General features: G+C 36.3%; 1 protein-coding gene across 1 annotated transcript; it reads right to left on the bottom strand.

Annotated features, from left to right (window-relative positions):
• Positions 1-41: 41 nt before the first annotated feature.
• Positions 42-17532, bottom strand: LOC113238151 (diphthine--ammonia ligase). The gene is made up of 14 exons (XM_026474899.1): positions 17161-17532; positions 16373-16557; positions 12563-12636; positions 11442-11547; positions 10402-10571; positions 9471-9988; positions 7915-8099; positions 7345-7479; positions 6321-6482; positions 5706-5871; positions 3826-3927; positions 1979-2166; positions 538-713; positions 42-185 (listed from the first exon to the last, which is right to left on the bottom strand). The coding sequence occupies exons 1-13, from the start codon at positions 17273-17275 to the stop codon at positions 558-560; spliced, it is 2262 nt and encodes a 753-aa protein (XP_026330684.1). The 5' UTR covers positions 17276-17532; the 3' UTR covers positions 42-185; positions 538-557.
• Positions 17533-19308: the final 1776 nt, after the last annotated feature.

The raw sequence follows: 19308 nt of genomic DNA, 5'->3' as shown, positions 1-19308 counted from the left end.
AACTTTAGCAGATCTAAAAGTGGAAATAAAAGACATAAATGCAATAAAAATAATTTATATAATTTGACTTACATTATGGTAAACTCGGTTGCATAATTAACAAAATTTTATAAACACTGAAAATATTCAGCAATATAATTTTAAAAACGGGCAATAAAGCATCTTTTTGTCTCGATAATTGGAACCTGGAAACAAAAACACACATTAAATACAATATATAAAATTAAACTTTAATATAAGTATAAACATATAACACACACTCATAACCCCGCATCAGGGAAGCCCTATATCGCGGGTGCCATGGACAGACGCATAGACAACCATAAATTACACTTAAACTCACGAGAGAAATAAATTTCTCCCGGCCCGGGAATCTCACCTGAGACCTCAGCGTGACAGTCCACCATGGTAACCATTCGGACTCGGAGGCAGTTAGTACGTATGTAAAGGAGTGCTAGCACGCTCGACATTCGTCAGAAAAATTCGATTGTATAAACTGGTATTTTGGAATTAAATAAGAAAATATATAACTGATACCTGTTACTGTTGGACGAATATCATTCGTCGAGGCGCAGCCCGCTGATGGAGAGGAACGTGAAGGCGTTGTGCAGCGCCACAACCGGCACGGTCGTGACGGCCGACAAAGGGGCCACGCGCACGCGCGCGCCCTCTACTGCCGACAGGATCACGGACATGGGCGGGGCGCTCCACACCTGACGACATCCACGTTATGATAAACTAAAAGTTGACAAGTTATCCAGAAGTGGTAGCGACAAATTTGACATTCGACATCAATGTTGCTGTGATCAACAGTCTGTTGTACAAAATTTCATATAAAGCGCGGGATCTTTGTGCGAGAATAGCAATATCTCACAACTTTATGTCGTTCTCGCGCAGGTCGCGACCTTTTGTGCTGGCCCTACAGATTTACAAGTTTTGGCGCAGTCACACTAAATTACTTTATTGCAATGATATACGTATCGAGCAGCACAGCACTAACCTACAATGTTAGTGTCAAGAAATAAAAATATTCTTTATTGCAAATTAGACATTACAATGACATAGAAACAGGCGGCCTTAGTGTTATGTAGCTAAACAAGTTTAGAATACAAATTAGAAGATGCAAAGATAGAAAAAAAAATTTTACAGTATTCTGTAGAACATATTTAATTTAATACTATTGTATTATAGAATATAAAAATAATAATATGTATTATAAATATTTTCTGCACTAATAATAGCGTTTGCAAACATTTACCAATAAGATTGGCTAACTGTAAGTAGCCATCTAAGGGCACGTGAAAGCATCTAAATAATAGCTTAGGCCGGGGCCGCACTGGTACGGAGACAGCGACACGAAAAAATAGGTGGCCGCATTGCAAAAGCGAGAAGCCAGTGAAAAGCCGCTACGTCGCTTAATGGGTGGTCGCACCGGGCAGGTTAGGCGATCAGTGGCGGCCGCACTGACACCGCACTCGTATAGTTGAACGACAAAATCAAACTATTTTGTGCGGTGTCTCCTTCGCAACTCTTCGCTCGAATATGTCGCGCTCTTTCGCACTAACGACGCGAGGCTGTGCGGCCGCTCAGGTACATCACCGCATATTTTGTTGCAAATCGTGACAAATCACCGTGTCTCACCGCTGCTTGGCGTACGAAATTCAAGTGTCGTCGCGAGTCGCTGAATAATTTTATTTAAAGCGGACACTTGTAGAACATTTGAAATTACGATATGAACAAATAAATTTCGCTTGTCGTACCCGCAGTGCGGCACTGACTTATGTTTATATGAGTTTGTTTTCACGAAATCGCCGTCGCGTCGCAGTCGCCTTAGTAGTGCGGCCGCGGTCTTACAGTTTCGGCTGCAGCTTGACTGATACACTAATGTGTAATGTATAGTATATAAATATGGTCAATGCCAATTGTGAACCTTAAACCCATACTGACGCAAATAAAAGAATTAATTGACATAGCTGACCTGGTAGAATATCCTCATCTTGACGGCAGGCTGCGGCTCCTTGTCGTGGCAGTGGTTAAGCAGCTTGCGCATGGCGTATTCTAGTACTTCCTGCAGCTCCTCGTGCGTCATTTGCGCCGCGAGAGAGCGGTGCGACTCACACGCCTCCTCGTTTGGGAACGACAGCTGGCAGGTGGAGGGTGACGACCCTGCGGTACAACACAATGATCTTCATGACAAAAAGACTAACGTATAAAACAAATATTGCGCTAATGACGTAATTATAGTTGCTGCGTGCCAAACCACCTTTGGATAAAAATGACACATAAAAACTTAATATTTTATATACATTGACTTACAATTATATGGACGTCGGGTCCGCGCTAAAAAGTGTCTGAACTTATAGGGCGTTAAAATCGTATACAGAGCGTCATTCACGCTTTAGTCTTCGTTTGTTCTACTGACAGCGAAGCAAGCAAAATTAGACAGTACTGCGATGACATTACAATTTAAATTCAACATTTTAGCTTTTTCATATTCCTTTACATGTCACTACGTTTAAATAGGTTGACTTGGGACATTTTTTCGTGGTTTTTGCATTAGACCCGTCGTCCATTTATTTTAAGTCAATGTTTATATACATTAATATTCGTATGTATATAAGCTTAATTTCATAAAGAACAGTGGCGAAGAATTCTTTAGCGACTTCAAATGTCATAATTATAAGATTGAATAAAATGGTTTTACAAATTATACTAAAGGTCTGTTTAAGTCAGGAAAAAAAAACATATTTGAATGAAACTCAAATGGTAATTAGTATGTAACCGGACTGATATACAACAATGGGCCATTTCTTAGCGTTGAGCGACATCTAACCGTTGTATAGATACATATGGGTCCACATTAAGTTCGTTCACATAATATCAAACTGATTCGATCGATATTTTTCTAATAATATTAATGGCTTTGCCTTCGCATTTAGCCAATGGGAGGGCTGGGAAAGCAGAAAGAGATTATGGAAGAGGTACGGAATTTGATTGAAAAAGGATATGGTAGGTTGGGTAGTTGGGTACCTATTATATATCGGCAAACATATTAAAGCTTGAGTACCTAATTAGGGATTAACTACTTTATTACCAAAAATAAAGTAGATAATTCCTTTTCCAAATAAGCCACGAGCGAAAGTGGTAAAACCGACAAAAAGTTCCCGATATCAGGGATGGATGGCATTTTCCATAAAAAATAATTTGTGCCTTTGTTACCAGTGCATGGCACGGCTATGTTTCATAAAAAAAAATTGTGCCTGAGTTACCAGTGCATGGTATGTATTAACTCAGTTTTCTTTTGTTATGGCTTACCTTCATGCCTTTGGACAATACCGTTTAAAAAATATTTTCCTCTGAACTTCATCACGTCACAAACCCTCGGCACGGAACTGTAGTTTATTTGATATAATAGTATACCGAATACAATTTATTTAATTATGTATAACATAACCTCCAAAACTTCAAACTGGAAAATCTTTAATTCCAGACTTCTCAGAATAGTAAACCCACAAACTGCAGACTTGTTCCCTGAACGTTATAACTTGGACCTTTTCAAGGCGAGAGTTAATTAGTATTATTTAGGTATACATTGCTCCATCGTCGACCTCATCGTCACTTTCCATCAGGTGAGATGGAGGTCAAATGCACATTTGAATTTAAAAAAACCCAAAACCAAATTTGTTAAGGAATTTAAACAATATTTTTCATAAACAGACGCATACAAATTTTGTCAACAAATTGTATATGTGTATTGTATATGTTCGCCGTTGTTCTGTATTGAATTATATGAGCGGTTTTTTTTTCTATGACATGACAAGTTACCAGTGGCAACGTAGCAGACGAACGCGGCAACAGTGTTCTCGTAGTTCCATCTTCGTGTGATGGCGACTTTGTACTCTCCCACATTGCAGCCGGTCTCTTCGTCTGTAATGCAATAAAAAATGTATACAAAATGTCGATAAAATCCACGTCAGTGCTCAAAAAGCTTATTCTTTACTTTGTAACAAACAACTTTCAATCTTGGACCTCTGTAATTTTTTTCATTCCTTACATACAAAATGCAAATAACAATAGAACACAAAGAAAAATTTCTTCGATCAGACTCGACTCGAACTTGCGTTAAAGGCATACTCATAAAAGTAAGCCGTTTGTGTTTCATTTCATAATATAACACAGAAGATTCTTTATTCGCATAGCTAGCAGATGCTTATTTCATTTGTTTCGTTATTGTTATATATTTGCTATTTTTTAAATATATATGTATTTATGTTATTTTTTGTAATTCTTTGTACGCAGTTTACGTTGGTTTCTGCATGACAAATAAAGCAGATTTTATTGTTTTACGTATTTTGGCACAAATGTCATAGTATTTATGTCTGAATTCAATACTGTTTATTTTTGGTGTAGTTTGTAGTTTCTCTGGTATTATTAACGTATAATGTAATAAATACAGGTTATGATTAGTTGCCCCCAAAATATTCCGCACTCTCAAAGAGAAAGTGATAACTGTTTCTTTTTTGTGTATTGGTTAGTTTCATCAAGCTTCTCTTTATTTATGGTTGACGGTGAAATTCAGAGATTAGCGTTCTTTGTGGCTTATAATATTAATATAAGTTTTTTGTTACACCACCAGTGCTACGAACAGAACCACGTGTTAGTTTTTACTGGACAATTATTATCGACGCTGTTGTCGTACCTAATCGAAATAATTACAGTCTAGCCTAGGCTATTGAGGAATTCAATTGTTAAGTAGAGAACAACTATTATACTATATTTTATTACATAGGGTTTTTAACAGACTTCAAAAAAAGGAGGAGGTTCTCAATTCGACTGTAATTTTTCATGCATGTTACACGAATTTGTGAATCGATGTTGATGATTCTTTTTTTATTGGAAAGAAGGTACCTTAATATTGGTCCCATTTAAATTTGGAGAAAATATTCCACCTGTAAGGATAGTGAACTAGGGGATGAATCCGGCTTCACGCACTTTCCGGTAACCGATTTCAATGAAACTTGGCAAAAAGATGAAATTCCACAAAGTTTTGAGGTAGTTTATTTAAAATTTTATTACCATTTCCATGATTCTTAAAATATTTTTTGTAATGGCATCACCTTTGTTTACTGGCATGACCTTTGTTGTTGTAGGAGAGTAGGAGTACATTTACTCAAATATTTTGTACGCCCGCAAAAATATACATAATTTCGTTAAGAAAGAATATATCCATAATATTAACCTTAGAACCAAGTCCACGATTTCGTTTAACTAAGGTAAACGATTCTTTTACGGGGAACTGTACTATTTTACAATAAGATTCCAGAGCATATATTACGATTACCATTTCCTAAGTTTAAAAGTTACATTAAAAGTATTTTAATTGAAAAGACATATTACAAAGTTGTAGACTATGTGGTTAGATAAAGATGGAAAGACAACAGGAGTCTAGATTCCACACTAATATGATTCAAAATGTATTATATAACATTTAAGTTTATTTGAAAAAAGAAATCCCTAGAGTTTCTTGCTCGTTTTTCTCAGGGAGGTCTACGTAGTCAACGTGCAGTAGCTTAAAAAATGACGTTTTAAAGGGTAAATATTTTACTTATTTTAATATTTAATTTTATTGACTTTACTTACATGTTTAGACTTTAATTTCATCTCAAAACATATGATATGTAACAATATAAGTGAAATGTACTCACATTCGAAGCGATTGTTGTCGGTATGCGCCCAAGCGTGCCACTCGATACTAGCTCCGCGCGGCAGAGCCTCCACAACGGCGTACTGCACGATGGCGCCGGCTGTACGCCGCTCCAACTGCCGCCGCGCCTCGCCCACTGCTGACGCGTGTGTCATGTAGCACACGCTCTGTTAACCCAACATACCAACATAAAATAATATGCCATACAATCACACTAATTATCTAGTGTCAATCTAGTGTATTCCGTGAGTGCCAAAGCAACGGAATTCATTCCGAATTCACTATCCAAAACAATTTTCCAAATAATTTCCCAAATTGGTCCTATTGTGAATCAAACTCGGGACCTCCTCATAAAACAATCACAGTGTAAACCTTTAAGCCAACATGGTCTGTCAAGTTTATGTAGTCAATTTTAATATTTTTAATGTAACTATCAAATTTGTTCTTTAACAGAGTGCGTTTTTCGTGCGTGCCTGCGTGCGTGTGTGTTTTAATGTAGTGTAAAATTATGTGTTTCTTTAGAAATATGAATAAATAAAAAACAAATGGCAGTTTTTTTATTCTATGTATGCCTATTAAACAACTTATGGTGTAGCTAAGTAAGAGCGTACCGTACCTGTACAACACTGCGTATATGCGCGCGCGGATGAACCGCCCGAATGACCCTCGTGAGATGTCTCAACGCCAACGCGCACTGCCGCCGCGCACCTCCCTCTACCAGCTTCATGCTGCCTGGTACCAGTGCGATCTGCCCGCACGTGCCGATCACTTCGCCCACCTTCACATGATATGGCAATTGTTTTTAACGACAACGATGAAAAGAATGTTTTTTTTTCGCATCAAATTATTTTACGAATGTTTAGCACCGAATATGGCTCCGAATTTCTTTCTAATTTGCGTCTGTAATTCGCGCTTATGCAACCTCTTTTATAAAATAGTTTCTAATGTTTTTTTCTAAAAATTATTTTAATTGCAACTTCTGTATGAACATCTTAAGGCAACGTTATCTATCCCTGATTGGAGGACAATTTTGTCAGTATCGAGTGTAACGACACGGACGAAATTCTGAGAGTATCCACGACGAACGACGTGGTGTCATCGCAGCTATGGCTTCACTTATTTTACAATAAAAACCAGTCAGTTGGACATAGAAACAACAAATATCACGAAATAATTATGATCTTCCCAGAAAGTGACACCAACTCCGACATCAGTCATGATTTCTCACAAAAAAGACGATAATTATATTTGAACGAAACAAGTTGCAATGCTATGAAATAGCACTCCCACAATAACCTATTAGCAATTTTCTTCAGTAAAAGATATCGAAATACATACATCTAGCAAACTTTATAGATACCAATAATGTCTGTAACAGATAGTTTTTCAACAAGGTTAGTCTCCTTAACTTTTTCTTTACAAAAGAATAAGTGCGTATTTGACCTCCATCTCACCTTATGGAAAGTGACGATGAGGTGGACAATGCACACCTAAATAATGCATCAATTCTCGCCTTGAAAGACCCAATTTATTTGCATAATATTGCGTTAAAAATTACTAAAACATTTTTAATTGTCTTGTACTATATTAAGGAAAGCACAATTTTAATAAGAGTAAATTGACATATATCTACATTTTACCTTAATCGCTTGACTATAAGGTCCTATGTTGGCCGGTGCCCAATGCGAAATACCCTGCACGTGCATCGTGGATCGCTGCTTAGATATATTGCTGTCAGTCTCATGAAGATCGCTAGGAACCATTTTATGAGCAACCTGTATACAAAAGTGAGCTTTAATTACTTTTATGCAATTAAAGTGAAAGATTTAGTATATTCCTACACAGTACAGTTATAGCACAAGTTACTAAGTCGAATGAATAAGGTTTATACTAAGAAAATACTAAGGGTCGCTAACCCGGATTAGAGTCATCAGCGTGGTATGTCAGCGCGAGGTCTAATTTTAGCCGTGAAAACTTACTAGCCAGCTAATCTAATGAAATTAAGGTCCATTTCTTATTGAAACTGAAATTCGGCGAATAATAGAATAAGTTAATTCAGCTGTGTACCGGTTTGTTATAATTAGTGTTGGGTAATTGTTTAAAAATATTAAGTGGTGAACAGTTTTCAAAATACATTTTTAAAAAGGAGAAAAAATAAAAATATATTTTTCTACTACTACGTAATACTAGTTACAATAAAGTCAACTTACAGCATCTAAAATAAGCCCCACATCCTTGGGCAATGGACATTGCACACAAACTCTGGTTGGCGGATTTTCGAACGAGAAATTGTTCAAATAGATTTCATTGAGTGCCGCGTACTCGCCCATGTCTCTCATATAAATGTTCACTGAGCACACGTCTTCTAACTGCATGCTCTCCGATTCCAATAAATCTGAAATAAAAGTATTCTTTATATGTATTTATTACTTTTCCACTATTCTATTTACGAACAACCTGCGGCTGCTTGCGAACTAGCAATTTAAATGGCACCCTGACAATGTGTCAATTTAGCAGCAAAGTAGAGTTAGCCCCTTGTGAAAGAGTTCGTCCAGAGAAATATTGCCACCTTACCTATTTCTGACGCCAAGCAGTTATGTGAGCATTTATATGGAAAAATATTTATATGGCCTACATTTATTTCTCTCGCGAGTTTGGGTGTAATTTATGTTTGTCTATATGTATGTTCATAGCATCCGCTATATTATTGTTATTGCATTCCGGTTTCGAAGTGTAAGGGTGCCGATGAAATTACAGGCACATGGGACTTGTCAACTTATGGCTCAAGGTGACAGATGGACAGGTGCGTCGCTCACCAGCAGGCGCACGACTTGTTTGTCCCGTGACTTGGTATCATAAAAAATCTTAATGTACGGTAAACAAAATATCCACATCAGAGTCCTTTACTAATTTCCTCGACTATTCTCAATGTATGATCAGTATTTCAATGTGAAAATCAAAGGAATTAACATATTTAGGAAACTTTGAAATCATAACAGCGACTTGCAGAACATACACTTTAAAATAATGTGTCAATGTATAATTATTAACAGTAATAATCTTTGGAAATAAAACTACTATTACGGACGTTTTGTAAACACGAAAACCTAGAAACTCGATATAATAATCTTGACTCTATCAAAGCAAACAGCATTAAAGTTAATGGATGTTTGTGCAAATGGGCGTAACAGTCAATTCAAAGTCAAAAAGTAACATTTCCTTGATTCCAGATTATTTTGCAGCGACTGCCTGTTACATTGAAGAATTGCGATCGGAAACCGGCCAGTGTGGTGATAATGATACCCTCTTTTGTGGAAAGACCTTCAACCACGGGCCATTAAAAGGCTGACGTAGTTACAACATGGGAAATTAAACCTTACAGACACGACATACATTAATAATTAGGCCAAAATTCGTAATTGCGAATATAAACGTGAATTCACAATATTACGTAAAACATTACACAACAATTTGTTATCCCATATGTAAATTGAAACTTCTTATCTTGTTTACTGTTTGTCCAAATTTTTATCAAGACAGTATATTAAAAAATGAAGATTAATTTTGGCATGTACGTAGCCAACGTTTGGTGCTGAGTGTCAAATAGGACTGCCCAGAATAGTAGAAAACCTCGATAAGTATGCCTCTTGTTTGTGAATCACAAGAGGGTAAGCCCCATTAAAAGATGGCTCGATTAAGGGATAGCCCTCGTAGATAAGCATGCAACTAGGACTACCAAAATAAGCTTGTCAATAAGTTTACCTACTAATGAGTTTTTTCACAGCGTCTTCAGTCGCAGTTACAGTGTCCACTCCTTCGCCGACAATACCCCCGATAAAGTACCACCCGTGTCTGTTCCCGTATATAGATCTGTGGTCTATAACAGGATGCCTATCGTTCTCACTGTGCATCTTGTCATACGTATATCCCTCTTCTATACTCTCCGCGCTATCATTCGGACTATCGGCAACTTCTAAATTCGTTACAACCTCAGCCTTATCTCCCGAATACGTGAGCAAAGGATTCAATTCATTTTGTTTCTTAATTTCTTCCTTTTCTAACTTCTCTATGGACTCTAGTTCAGTTTCACTTAGTTCTATATCGCTTAGGTCGCTAAACACTGTGTCGCTCAAATCGTTTACAAAATCTAATGAGTTTTTCACAGTTGGAGGTAGTTTGACAGTTTCGTCGAAGTTTTCTTTTGGTTCCAAATGTAATTTTAAGTTGAGGTACCCTACTGGTACGACTGGGTCGTCCGAATGTAACACTAGCTCTTTTTCATCTCTGCAAAAACAATTTGTTTAATGCGTATCAAGCCAGGACAAATTAATTAGCTGAAAACATTGATAGGTGCCACGCATACGTGCGTCTCGTGTTGAATACAAGCAACCGGCAACTAGAAGCGAATATGCTATTTTCATACAATTCATATAAAAATAGTATATTCGCTTCTAGTTACTGTTTGCCTGTATCCAACACAAGACAAACGTTTGCGCGGCGCCTTATTCGAGTTGAAAGTGTTCATTTGTTAACAATGTTTTTACATACTCGAAAGATTTTAAATTAAAAATTAGCAATGTGTATCAGCATGTAAACATCACAAAGGTAGTGTTCTGCTATCTGACTTATACTGTCGTCAAATACACCAACGTCGCGTCGGTGACACTCATGTCGTACGAACAATGCATAAAACTCACATGACTAATCGACTCTTAAACAAAGGGCAGTCGAGTGTGAAGGTTTCGTACTCCCCGCCTTCCCCGCACACATTGAGTCCGTACTTCTCCTGCATGACTAGAAGATGTGGCTGGATTTCTCGAAGCGTCATTCCCAAATGTATCTTTGGGTCCAGCCCTAGTGCTGCCACCTAAAAGACGTTAGTTACTATTTCTAACATATACAAATAAACAACATCAACATTATAGTTGAGGCCTGGTCAAATGATCGTTTCCAACCTGTGTTCAGTACCATGTCCACGGTGGCGATAAGGCGGTTCTCACACAGCGCTGCCTGATGCCGTATCTCGCGCCACTACGAAATTAGCATAGCATTACTACGTACGGAGTCATTCAAAACACACGGGCTGCTGCATTGAAGCGCGATTTGCAACGCCCTGTGTACACACTGCCGCGTTAATCTGCGTACTTTATTAAAGACAACTAATTGCCACCATTGACATGATCGCGGACACAGCTGGATGCGTATGCGATTGGTATGAGCGCACCTTTATACGGAATGATATTCAAAATGAATCTCATGAACAAACAATATTTAACACAATTTTGAGTCGACACAAAAACATCGTAATTCATAAGTACATTGTAAAAAACTGTGGATTAGAAAGGTGACACCAAGGTGATACATATTTATCATATATATGTTACGGAGCCCTTCGTAAACCCTTCAATATTTTTTCAATATTTAATGTTTTTCATTGCAACACTGAATAACATAAATGTCAAATTAAAACGTGGACTAAGTTTACAAAGAAAATAACGTGTAATTAAGATAGCCGTACGATGTTACCAGATTCGTATATTAAATTACGGCATAGCATTTCCACCGTTGAATCAGAAAATAAGATTGCATTTCATAAATTATAATTTCCCCGAATAATGTTCAACACTACCCTATGGAAAGTACCTGTCGCACCTCTTCCATATTTGTTATTGATTATATAACTACTTGCATTGTCTCGCTATAGAAATATTGTTTGTTTATCGTAAAATAATCAAACCTTAATAATGACAGCTTCAACACCATTTGCAATCATTTCCTGTAAAAGCTCCTTTTGGTTTCTTCTCCATAAATAAGCGAGAGAGACTAGACCTAACCTTCGGCATCTAAAAAATAACAAGCAATTAAGTAGCGCTCCATATTCGCAGCAATAATAATGGCATAATTGCGTTAACAAGAGGTACTTATGCATTTTTTTAAATGTTGCTAATGCTTAATGTAAATGAGGCTAACGAGCAGACGAACCACTTGATGGGGGTGGTCATCCTTGTCCAAAAATATTTTTATGTATTTATTACAAAAAAAAAATTGCAACATCAGAAGAGCTTTCTATGAGTTGAGAGCCCTGTTGACTTGTATCCTATGTCATAGTGCAAAGGAAATACTACAGGAGCGAGACCATTCCACATCTTGCAGGTTCCGGGAAGGAACAAACGTGATGCCCGCGTGGTCGTACAATGCCAGGCATCATGGATGTGGGGATGGGCTCTACTCTTTTGAAGGAAGGTGCGATGGTGCATAAGTGAAGGTGGCACCATTTCGAAATATTCCTCTGAGCACTCCTCGTTATAAAGACGTTAGAACACACATAGAGAGCCAATGTCTTTCCGTATATAGTCTAAGAGATTCCAAACCGTCTATGATTGCATTGTTAAGAGCCTGTTCTCTGTAGAATCAACATGCAATATCTTCATAAATTAAAAACGAGATTTCATTACAAAGGATATAATTAACGCATAGCTCCAACGATTGCGTAATTTTCATGACGAAACTGTTTCTTTGTAGTTACAAGGTTGATTATTATAGACTATATCATTCAAAATGTTATTTTTTCAATATTATGGTGAATTTAAAGTACTATCACAGACGCCGTGATGTCAGAGGTAATATCCGTGTACTGTGTTTACTCTAGTGACTTTTACGCGATTCCTATGTGGATTTTGGCAAAGCTATACATGCTTTCAATGGTTTTAATGTATGATAATACAGTTATATAATCATACTAAAATCAGTTAAAAATGTACGTTGAAAATTGTAATTGTAGACGTAACATTAAAATTTGTAGTTTGTATTATGGTGGTACTGAGTGAACGTATGTGTAACTTTACATTAAATACTTACACATTTTCGACTCGTATTCTTTGGTAATCGGACAAAATGGCCCCAACAGCCACGGCTTCCACTGCCAGGTCATCCTGCAGCAAACAACCATAGATATGACAACAACTATCTATGCAGAGCGACCACGGAGGAGGAGGAAACGCGCACATGTTACTACAATACTACGGCGTGGCCAACTACAGGGCGAAATAAATACTTTGGTATGCCGAAGTCGCTCCTTGAAACCTTCAGCAGACCTAAGAGATTGCTGAGATTTCTGGAAAGCTCTGGAGGACCCTGCACCTACCCACACGCAAAATAGCCGCTAGACGTCGAATTGCAGACACCAGCTCGTCGCACAGTAGCATCCCATACTATGATACCAATTTCTACCGTCTAAACAATGTCTCAGGAAGCATAATAGTAGCTGACAAAAAGTGACCTGAACTGCATAAATGCAGCGCCCTTATATTTGTGATTTTAATTTTACATTGTTTATAAATCACAATGTTTTGTTTTTTTTTTCTAAATCATCGACTTAGGGCTACAACAAGGGAAATAAAGTTAACTATAGACGCCTTAACAAGAAACAGGAAAAAATTTTGAAAAAAAAATTATTACTTGCTAGAATAACAGAAGAAGGCATATAAATCACATCTTATCAATGCAGATTGTTTGTTATGTTGTATGGCTAGCTGTATTACTGATAACATCAGAACAAAACACATTTTACTACAATTCTGCATGGAATGACGCACATTACACATATAGATAGATCTCTATGCATGCTGTCATTATTTTAAACTTCCACGTGTATAGATATACACATGGAAGTTTAAAATAATGACAGCATTTTTTGTTTGTCTTGTTGCCATCTGCTATCTAAAAATATTCTATTATATCGAGTTCTTAGGTTTTCGCGATTGTTACACAGGAAATGAAACTATTTTTCCGGATTTAAATGGTCACGTGACCATGGGACCTGTAAAGGGCCCGAAACGTCGGTTTGTTTGAAAAAACAAATATACGCGATTTAAATCCAGAAAAATAGTTTCATTTCCAATATTCTATTTTAGTTGGTCAAAACTTCAAAATTAATAAACTGAGATACTAGTCAGGTAAGTCAAGAATTTAATTTAATGGTAACGCAATTAATGCATAATTATTTTTATGAATGAAAAATGCATAATATAATATGTCAATTTCAATACCGAAGTGGAAAATTTAAAAAGATATTTAATTCCTTTTTTGAGGCAGTCATATGTTTACTAAACGAACAATGAAATTTTGGGGTAAAAATTGAACCATATATAACCACTATATCAAAACGGTTGTGCAAATATATACAAAATTAATATTGTATTATATGGGAATTAAGAGAAAGGACATTTCTAAAGATTTCGTAAGTCTACATTGTGATACCTAGCACAGGAGTGATTTCCAGATAGAAGTAGGACTGGTATTACAAGGCCGACATTGACCCCTGATATTACAGGCCTTAATAAAAGTAAATTGTTATAATTGTTAATACCAAGATTGAACATTAAGAAAAAATTCTTCTATCTGGCTGGATTCGAACCAGCGTATCCACGTGCCCGTGACGCTCATTTAAGTTAAAACGTAAAAGCTAAATAAATAGGGCGTATTTTTAACCGACTTCAAAAAAGGAGGAAGTTCTCAATTCAACTGTATTTTTTTTAATGTATGTTACGCGATAACTCCGGTATTTGTGAACCGATTTTCATGATTCTTTTTTTGTTGGAAAGAGGGGTACCTCCATAGTGGTCCCATTTAATTTTGAAGAAAATCATCCACCTCTAAGGGTTCACGCATGAAGACACATTTTTATAAATAACGCCTAAATTTTGTTATAAGGAGCAATTATTTTAATGGTTGATTTTGCTATTCACCAATTCAAGCGTTGTTCTCTCTCAATATACTTTGAGTAGTGAGAACCGATATTATCTCCTGTGTCAAGTCCCGTATAGTGGCGAATTAGGGGATGAATCCGGGGTTGCGCACTTTCCGGTAACCAATTTCAATACTTGGTAATTATATGTAATTCCACGTACTTTTGAAGTCGGTTTTTTAGTTCTCTGTACTGAGATTATGCTATGACAATTAGACGCACGCGGTCGCTGCGCGGCGGCAACGCGGACTGCGCTCGGCGGCCGCGTTGCAATTCGTGTCGAACACAGCTACCAGTGACTGACTAGAGGTATCACTTTAATAATTGTAATTTTTAAGTTTTAATTGAATGTCACAATGTTTCAACATGATATTCAATTATCTTCGTGAAATTACTCCACTAGTGAAACTACTACTATTAATAATTACAATTAATTGTTGAACACTTGATGACCGAAAAACATGCGAGATAAAAAAGCACCACGCATGTCACAGCTAAGTGGGTCTTGATTTCTTTCTTATTCATGTCATAATTAAAATTTAGTAATCTTAAGTTTGTTGATAATGGGAAAATTCGGATAACAATGTTTTGATAATAAAATTATAAACAAAAAAATTATAAAAACATTTTTAAATAACATTGTATGGAAAATACCCTTCTTTATAGGTAGCACCTAAATAACACACAAATATCAGAGAGACTCTTAACTCCTCGTTATTGTAAACTCATTATTTATTCATTCTTTAACATCAATTCCTCAGGTAAAATAAGTTGTTTCACTACAGATAGTCCAAATAATTCTACACATGGTATGAGCTCTACAGCCCACTCCAATGATTATAAACTATCATTAACATCATGATATACGTACCAGCTCGATTTGAAATAAGATCTATAACAATATGGTAAGTAAGGTCTAGCTCAAGCTGAAACTGTTGAGAGTGCATACATTTATTTTAGAATTAAATTATCAAAACTCAAGAGCATTCAACAGAGAAACTTTCAGAGCCTGTATAATTATACAGACTCTGAAACACCAATCTTGAATACGTCCTTATTAACCGACTTGAAAAAGGAGGAGGTTCTCAATTTGACTGTTTTTTTATGTATGTTATGCGCTAACTCGGCACTTGTAAACTGGCGACATTTATGAACCGATGTTGATTTTTTTTTGTTGAAAAGAGGGTACCTCAGTAGTGGTCCCATTAAAATTTTTGTGTTCTTGTTTTATTTGCAATCAGTTTCAATCTATAAGTAAATGCGTGGGATAGTAAGTTTCACATGTCACGCGTGTTCTCCAGTGACGCATCCAAGCACTACTGTTTAAGCGGTGTCGTTTTTACAGGGACAAGATGTCTTTCCGCTTAAGGTTCTTTTCATAGCTTCACGTTGTTAGCTTGGCTGCCAGTCCGTTAAGGTGTTTTTCTAGCCTTTTATGGCATTTGAAAGTAGCATTGTGGATTTCATCCTTAACTGCGTTCATCTCCAGGTTGCTGTGGATCTCATTCTTGGCGAGGAGCCATGATGCATTGGAAAGTGATCAATAACATTCTGCATCCGCTGTATGATTAAGGTATTGGAATTGCTTGTGCTACTCCAGAATTGGAAGCCATACATCCAGACAGGTTTCAGACTTGTTTTATAAATGAGAAGTTTGTTATCTACTGAGAGCCTGCTGTTTTGTCCCAATAACCAAGTAAGGCATCTGTATTTTAGATTGAGTTCTTGTTTCTTAATTTTGATGCATTGAATTTAATTTTGAAGAAAGTATTCCACCTCTAAGGGTAGCAAACTAAGAGATGAATGACTTTTGAGGTCGGTTTTTTTAGTACTGAGACAATACTTGATGTTAACAGTAATTAGTTGATTACACATCATACTGAAGACCTAATATTGAAGTTCAAAAATGTAAAAATAAATACCTTAATCTTAGACAAAAGCCCATAGAGGTCCTCCACCTCATCATTTTTTGTTGGTTTATAGTCCCTGCCCTGGTCCACAGCCTCCCCAGATATCATCTCTCTGTACAGAGGGAGACCCATTGCTTCTGCATATAGGTCAATGCCCTGGTGGCCCACTGTCTGGTACATGTAACTGTCCATCTCATCTGAAATATTTTAGATTGGTTACTGAAAGATTTTGGGTTGAAATTTCAGTAGTGTTATTTGTTGCAATAGATAGTACAGTACAATGATTGGATTGTTGTATAAGCTTCAATATTACAAACATTGTATACAAAATGTAAATAAAGTTCAGCTTTAAAATAAGTAACATAAGGCTAGTGAACTGATATTTTTTAGTACACAGGTGTTTTAAACAGGCACCAAACAATAAAATTTCAAAGTGAGGATATATGCTTTATCAAATATATATTTTTTTAATATTATGAAAATTAGAAAGTGTATTAGGAAATACAAACAACAAATAAGTCAATTTAGTATAATATGTATTCATGCTCTGTTTACATTAGCATTTTAATTGCAGAAAAATATTATTTTGAAATCAAATACATGTGCTAAATATTTCATTACATGATGTAGTAGATTCAGAAAAATTGGAAATTCTAAATAATGAAGACATAGAAATAGACTATTGTCGTACAAATGGGCTCTAAAGCATATGAAAAGAGATGGAAATCGTGTTTTTGTGTGGGATTAAATGTGCGAACTGAAATACATGTGTCTAAATCGGTTAACAGGGCACAAGTAACCTTTATGCCGAGGTTGGAGGTTGGCCAGCGCGACGAGAGAGTGCCCGGCCGATACGCACTGCATCATGTTGTAGCAGCTGTCCTTCCCGCCACTTATCAGCGCCACCACCCTCATCTTCACCAACACACACACACACACACACCAAATAAACTATTTATTACATAACATCCATTATTTGTGCGCTTATTATGGCCAAATTTGTAAGTTCGTCGTACATTCGCTGTTTCCGAAATTTACAAGAATTTAATGTATAGACTTAAATATCGTCTACTTAAAATATGATTTAACGCTTAACTAATTTATATTATTTATAATAATTTAATGCAATAGTTATTTATTTTGATAACATTTCTGAATTTTATCATAAAATATGGCCTTCCAGAAACCTCACATGAACGAGCGCAAAACGAATGAGATTGAGATAAAATGAAATGACAATTTGACGTCAACAACCTGCCTGAAACGTCAATTTTTTCAGTGTTGCTAGTACTGTTTTTAGTAATCTTTCCAAAAAATACCTCTTGAACAACATGCGAACAAAACATAGACAAAGAATGCAAACGATCGATTGCAGTTGCAGCATGCGTCATTCGTTGCTCGTTGGCGTTCGTTGACGCGTTGTGTATACCTACATACATACATTATTACAAAATATGAAAAATAATACTCTCGTAGATTATTATTATTATATATTACAATGCTGGACTTTCCATTTTGACTTTTGGACTTTGGAACCCACGTACCTTAATGATTTTTACATTACAGTGTAGAATTCAACGTGGTGTTAACATACTTTCTGTCAGACAAGTCAATGTTCAGCTCGACAATAATTTATAGGGATAAAAAAAAAATGAGTGCTTGTCCAATAATGTTAGAACTTTATTATTAGACAAGATATATTAAGATAAATAACTGGCTCGCAAAAGTTGTTTTTAAATCTTGATTATGCTGATGACGCGTCACAGGCCAAAGGGCCTTGTCAATCACGAATAATTGAATTTTATGAAATTCTACCTAGCTCAAAACATTTCTTTCACATACGCAATAAAAATAATCAAATCGTGAACATAGATTCAGGTCTCGATTTGATCATTGATGTTGTAATGGTATTAAAAGATCTATCGAAAGCTCTCTAATTAGCAAAAGCAAACTGATCGTGTGAGTTTGCCCTAAGTATACGCCCTAGTGGGGCTCGATTCTACGGACACAACATAACATTGCCTACCAACCTTTTGGCTTCACCGTAGTCGAGTAGACAATCTGTAAATAGGGTCAGCGAGGTCATTTGCAAATTACGAAACTACCCTGCGTTTGTCACAATATATCGCTACAACCTATCAAAAATATGCTGGCAAAATCAAATCACATCCAAACGTAAATCGGTTTTGATACACAGCTTCTAGGTTTATAAATACCTAATTATTCGTCCACAGCGTACATAACAACTTACTCTTTGTCCATAGCTGAAGCAGTAAGGCGTCTTTCCAAAATTAAGAATCTGTTGATAATCGCCGCAACTGTCTAGTTGAATTGTCATCATTGGGGAGAGCAATCAAATAGAGGAATACCTACCACACGAGACTGCATTTCTAAGCGAGTTTACATTCTTCTTCGAAGGAGTGTGGATACCATGACCCCAACGGTTAGTCTTTCTACGTCTTTCTAATTTGTGAAGGAGATCTAGGACTCATTAGTGGAATATTTTGTAGGTATATAAGTTAAATGTAAATAGGTACGCAAGACCACATTGCTACCCACATCAACTCTTAGCCAGTTAGTGATAGTGATAACATTGTCTGTAAATTAATTGCTTATCCGTCCAATTGTTCTTAAAATAATAATCTAAATTATTTTCCCGCAAGGATGGTCTTTCCAGTGATTCATGGTTTTTTAGCTAAAAGAAATAATTAATTTCATCAACATAACGCCATCTTTTATCGGAAAAAATATATACTATATTTTTAAACAAAGTTTTCAATTATAACATTTCATGTATACAGTAGTGCAAAAATACAACATTTTAGGGATTTTTATATTCTCACCACCATTTGCGCAGAATTCTGTATATAATAAAATAATTTTATGCACAAATATTTAAAATAGTGTATGTCAATTAATTTCAACAGCTCTGTACTTTGAAGTTGCCA

Source organism: Hyposmocoma kahamanoa, unplaced genomic scaffold (genome assembly GCF_003589595.1).
Source record: "Hyposmocoma kahamanoa isolate Upper Pololo Valley unplaced genomic scaffold, ASM358959v1 95, whole genome shotgun sequence".
NCBI classification, from domain to species: Eukaryota; Metazoa; Arthropoda; class Insecta; order Lepidoptera; family Cosmopterigidae; genus Hyposmocoma; species Hyposmocoma kahamanoa.
This window is presented reverse-complemented; position numbering and strand designations above follow the sequence as displayed.

Excerpts from the sequence above, each read along its gene's own strand:
- LOC113238151 (XM_026474899.1), bottom strand. The coding sequence starts at position 17,275 with ATGAGGGTGGTGGCGCTGATAAGTGGCGGGAAGGACAGCTGCTACAAC. Across the intron at positions 9,989-10,401 it reads TTTAAGAGTCGATTAGTCAT|AGATGAAAAAGAGCTAGTGT; the intron begins GTGAGTTTTATG and ends TTGTTTTTGCAG. Across the intron at positions 6,483-7,344 it reads CTTATAGTCAAGCGATTAAG|GTGGGCGAAGTGATCGGCAC; the intron begins GTAAAATGTAGA and ends TATCATGTGAAG.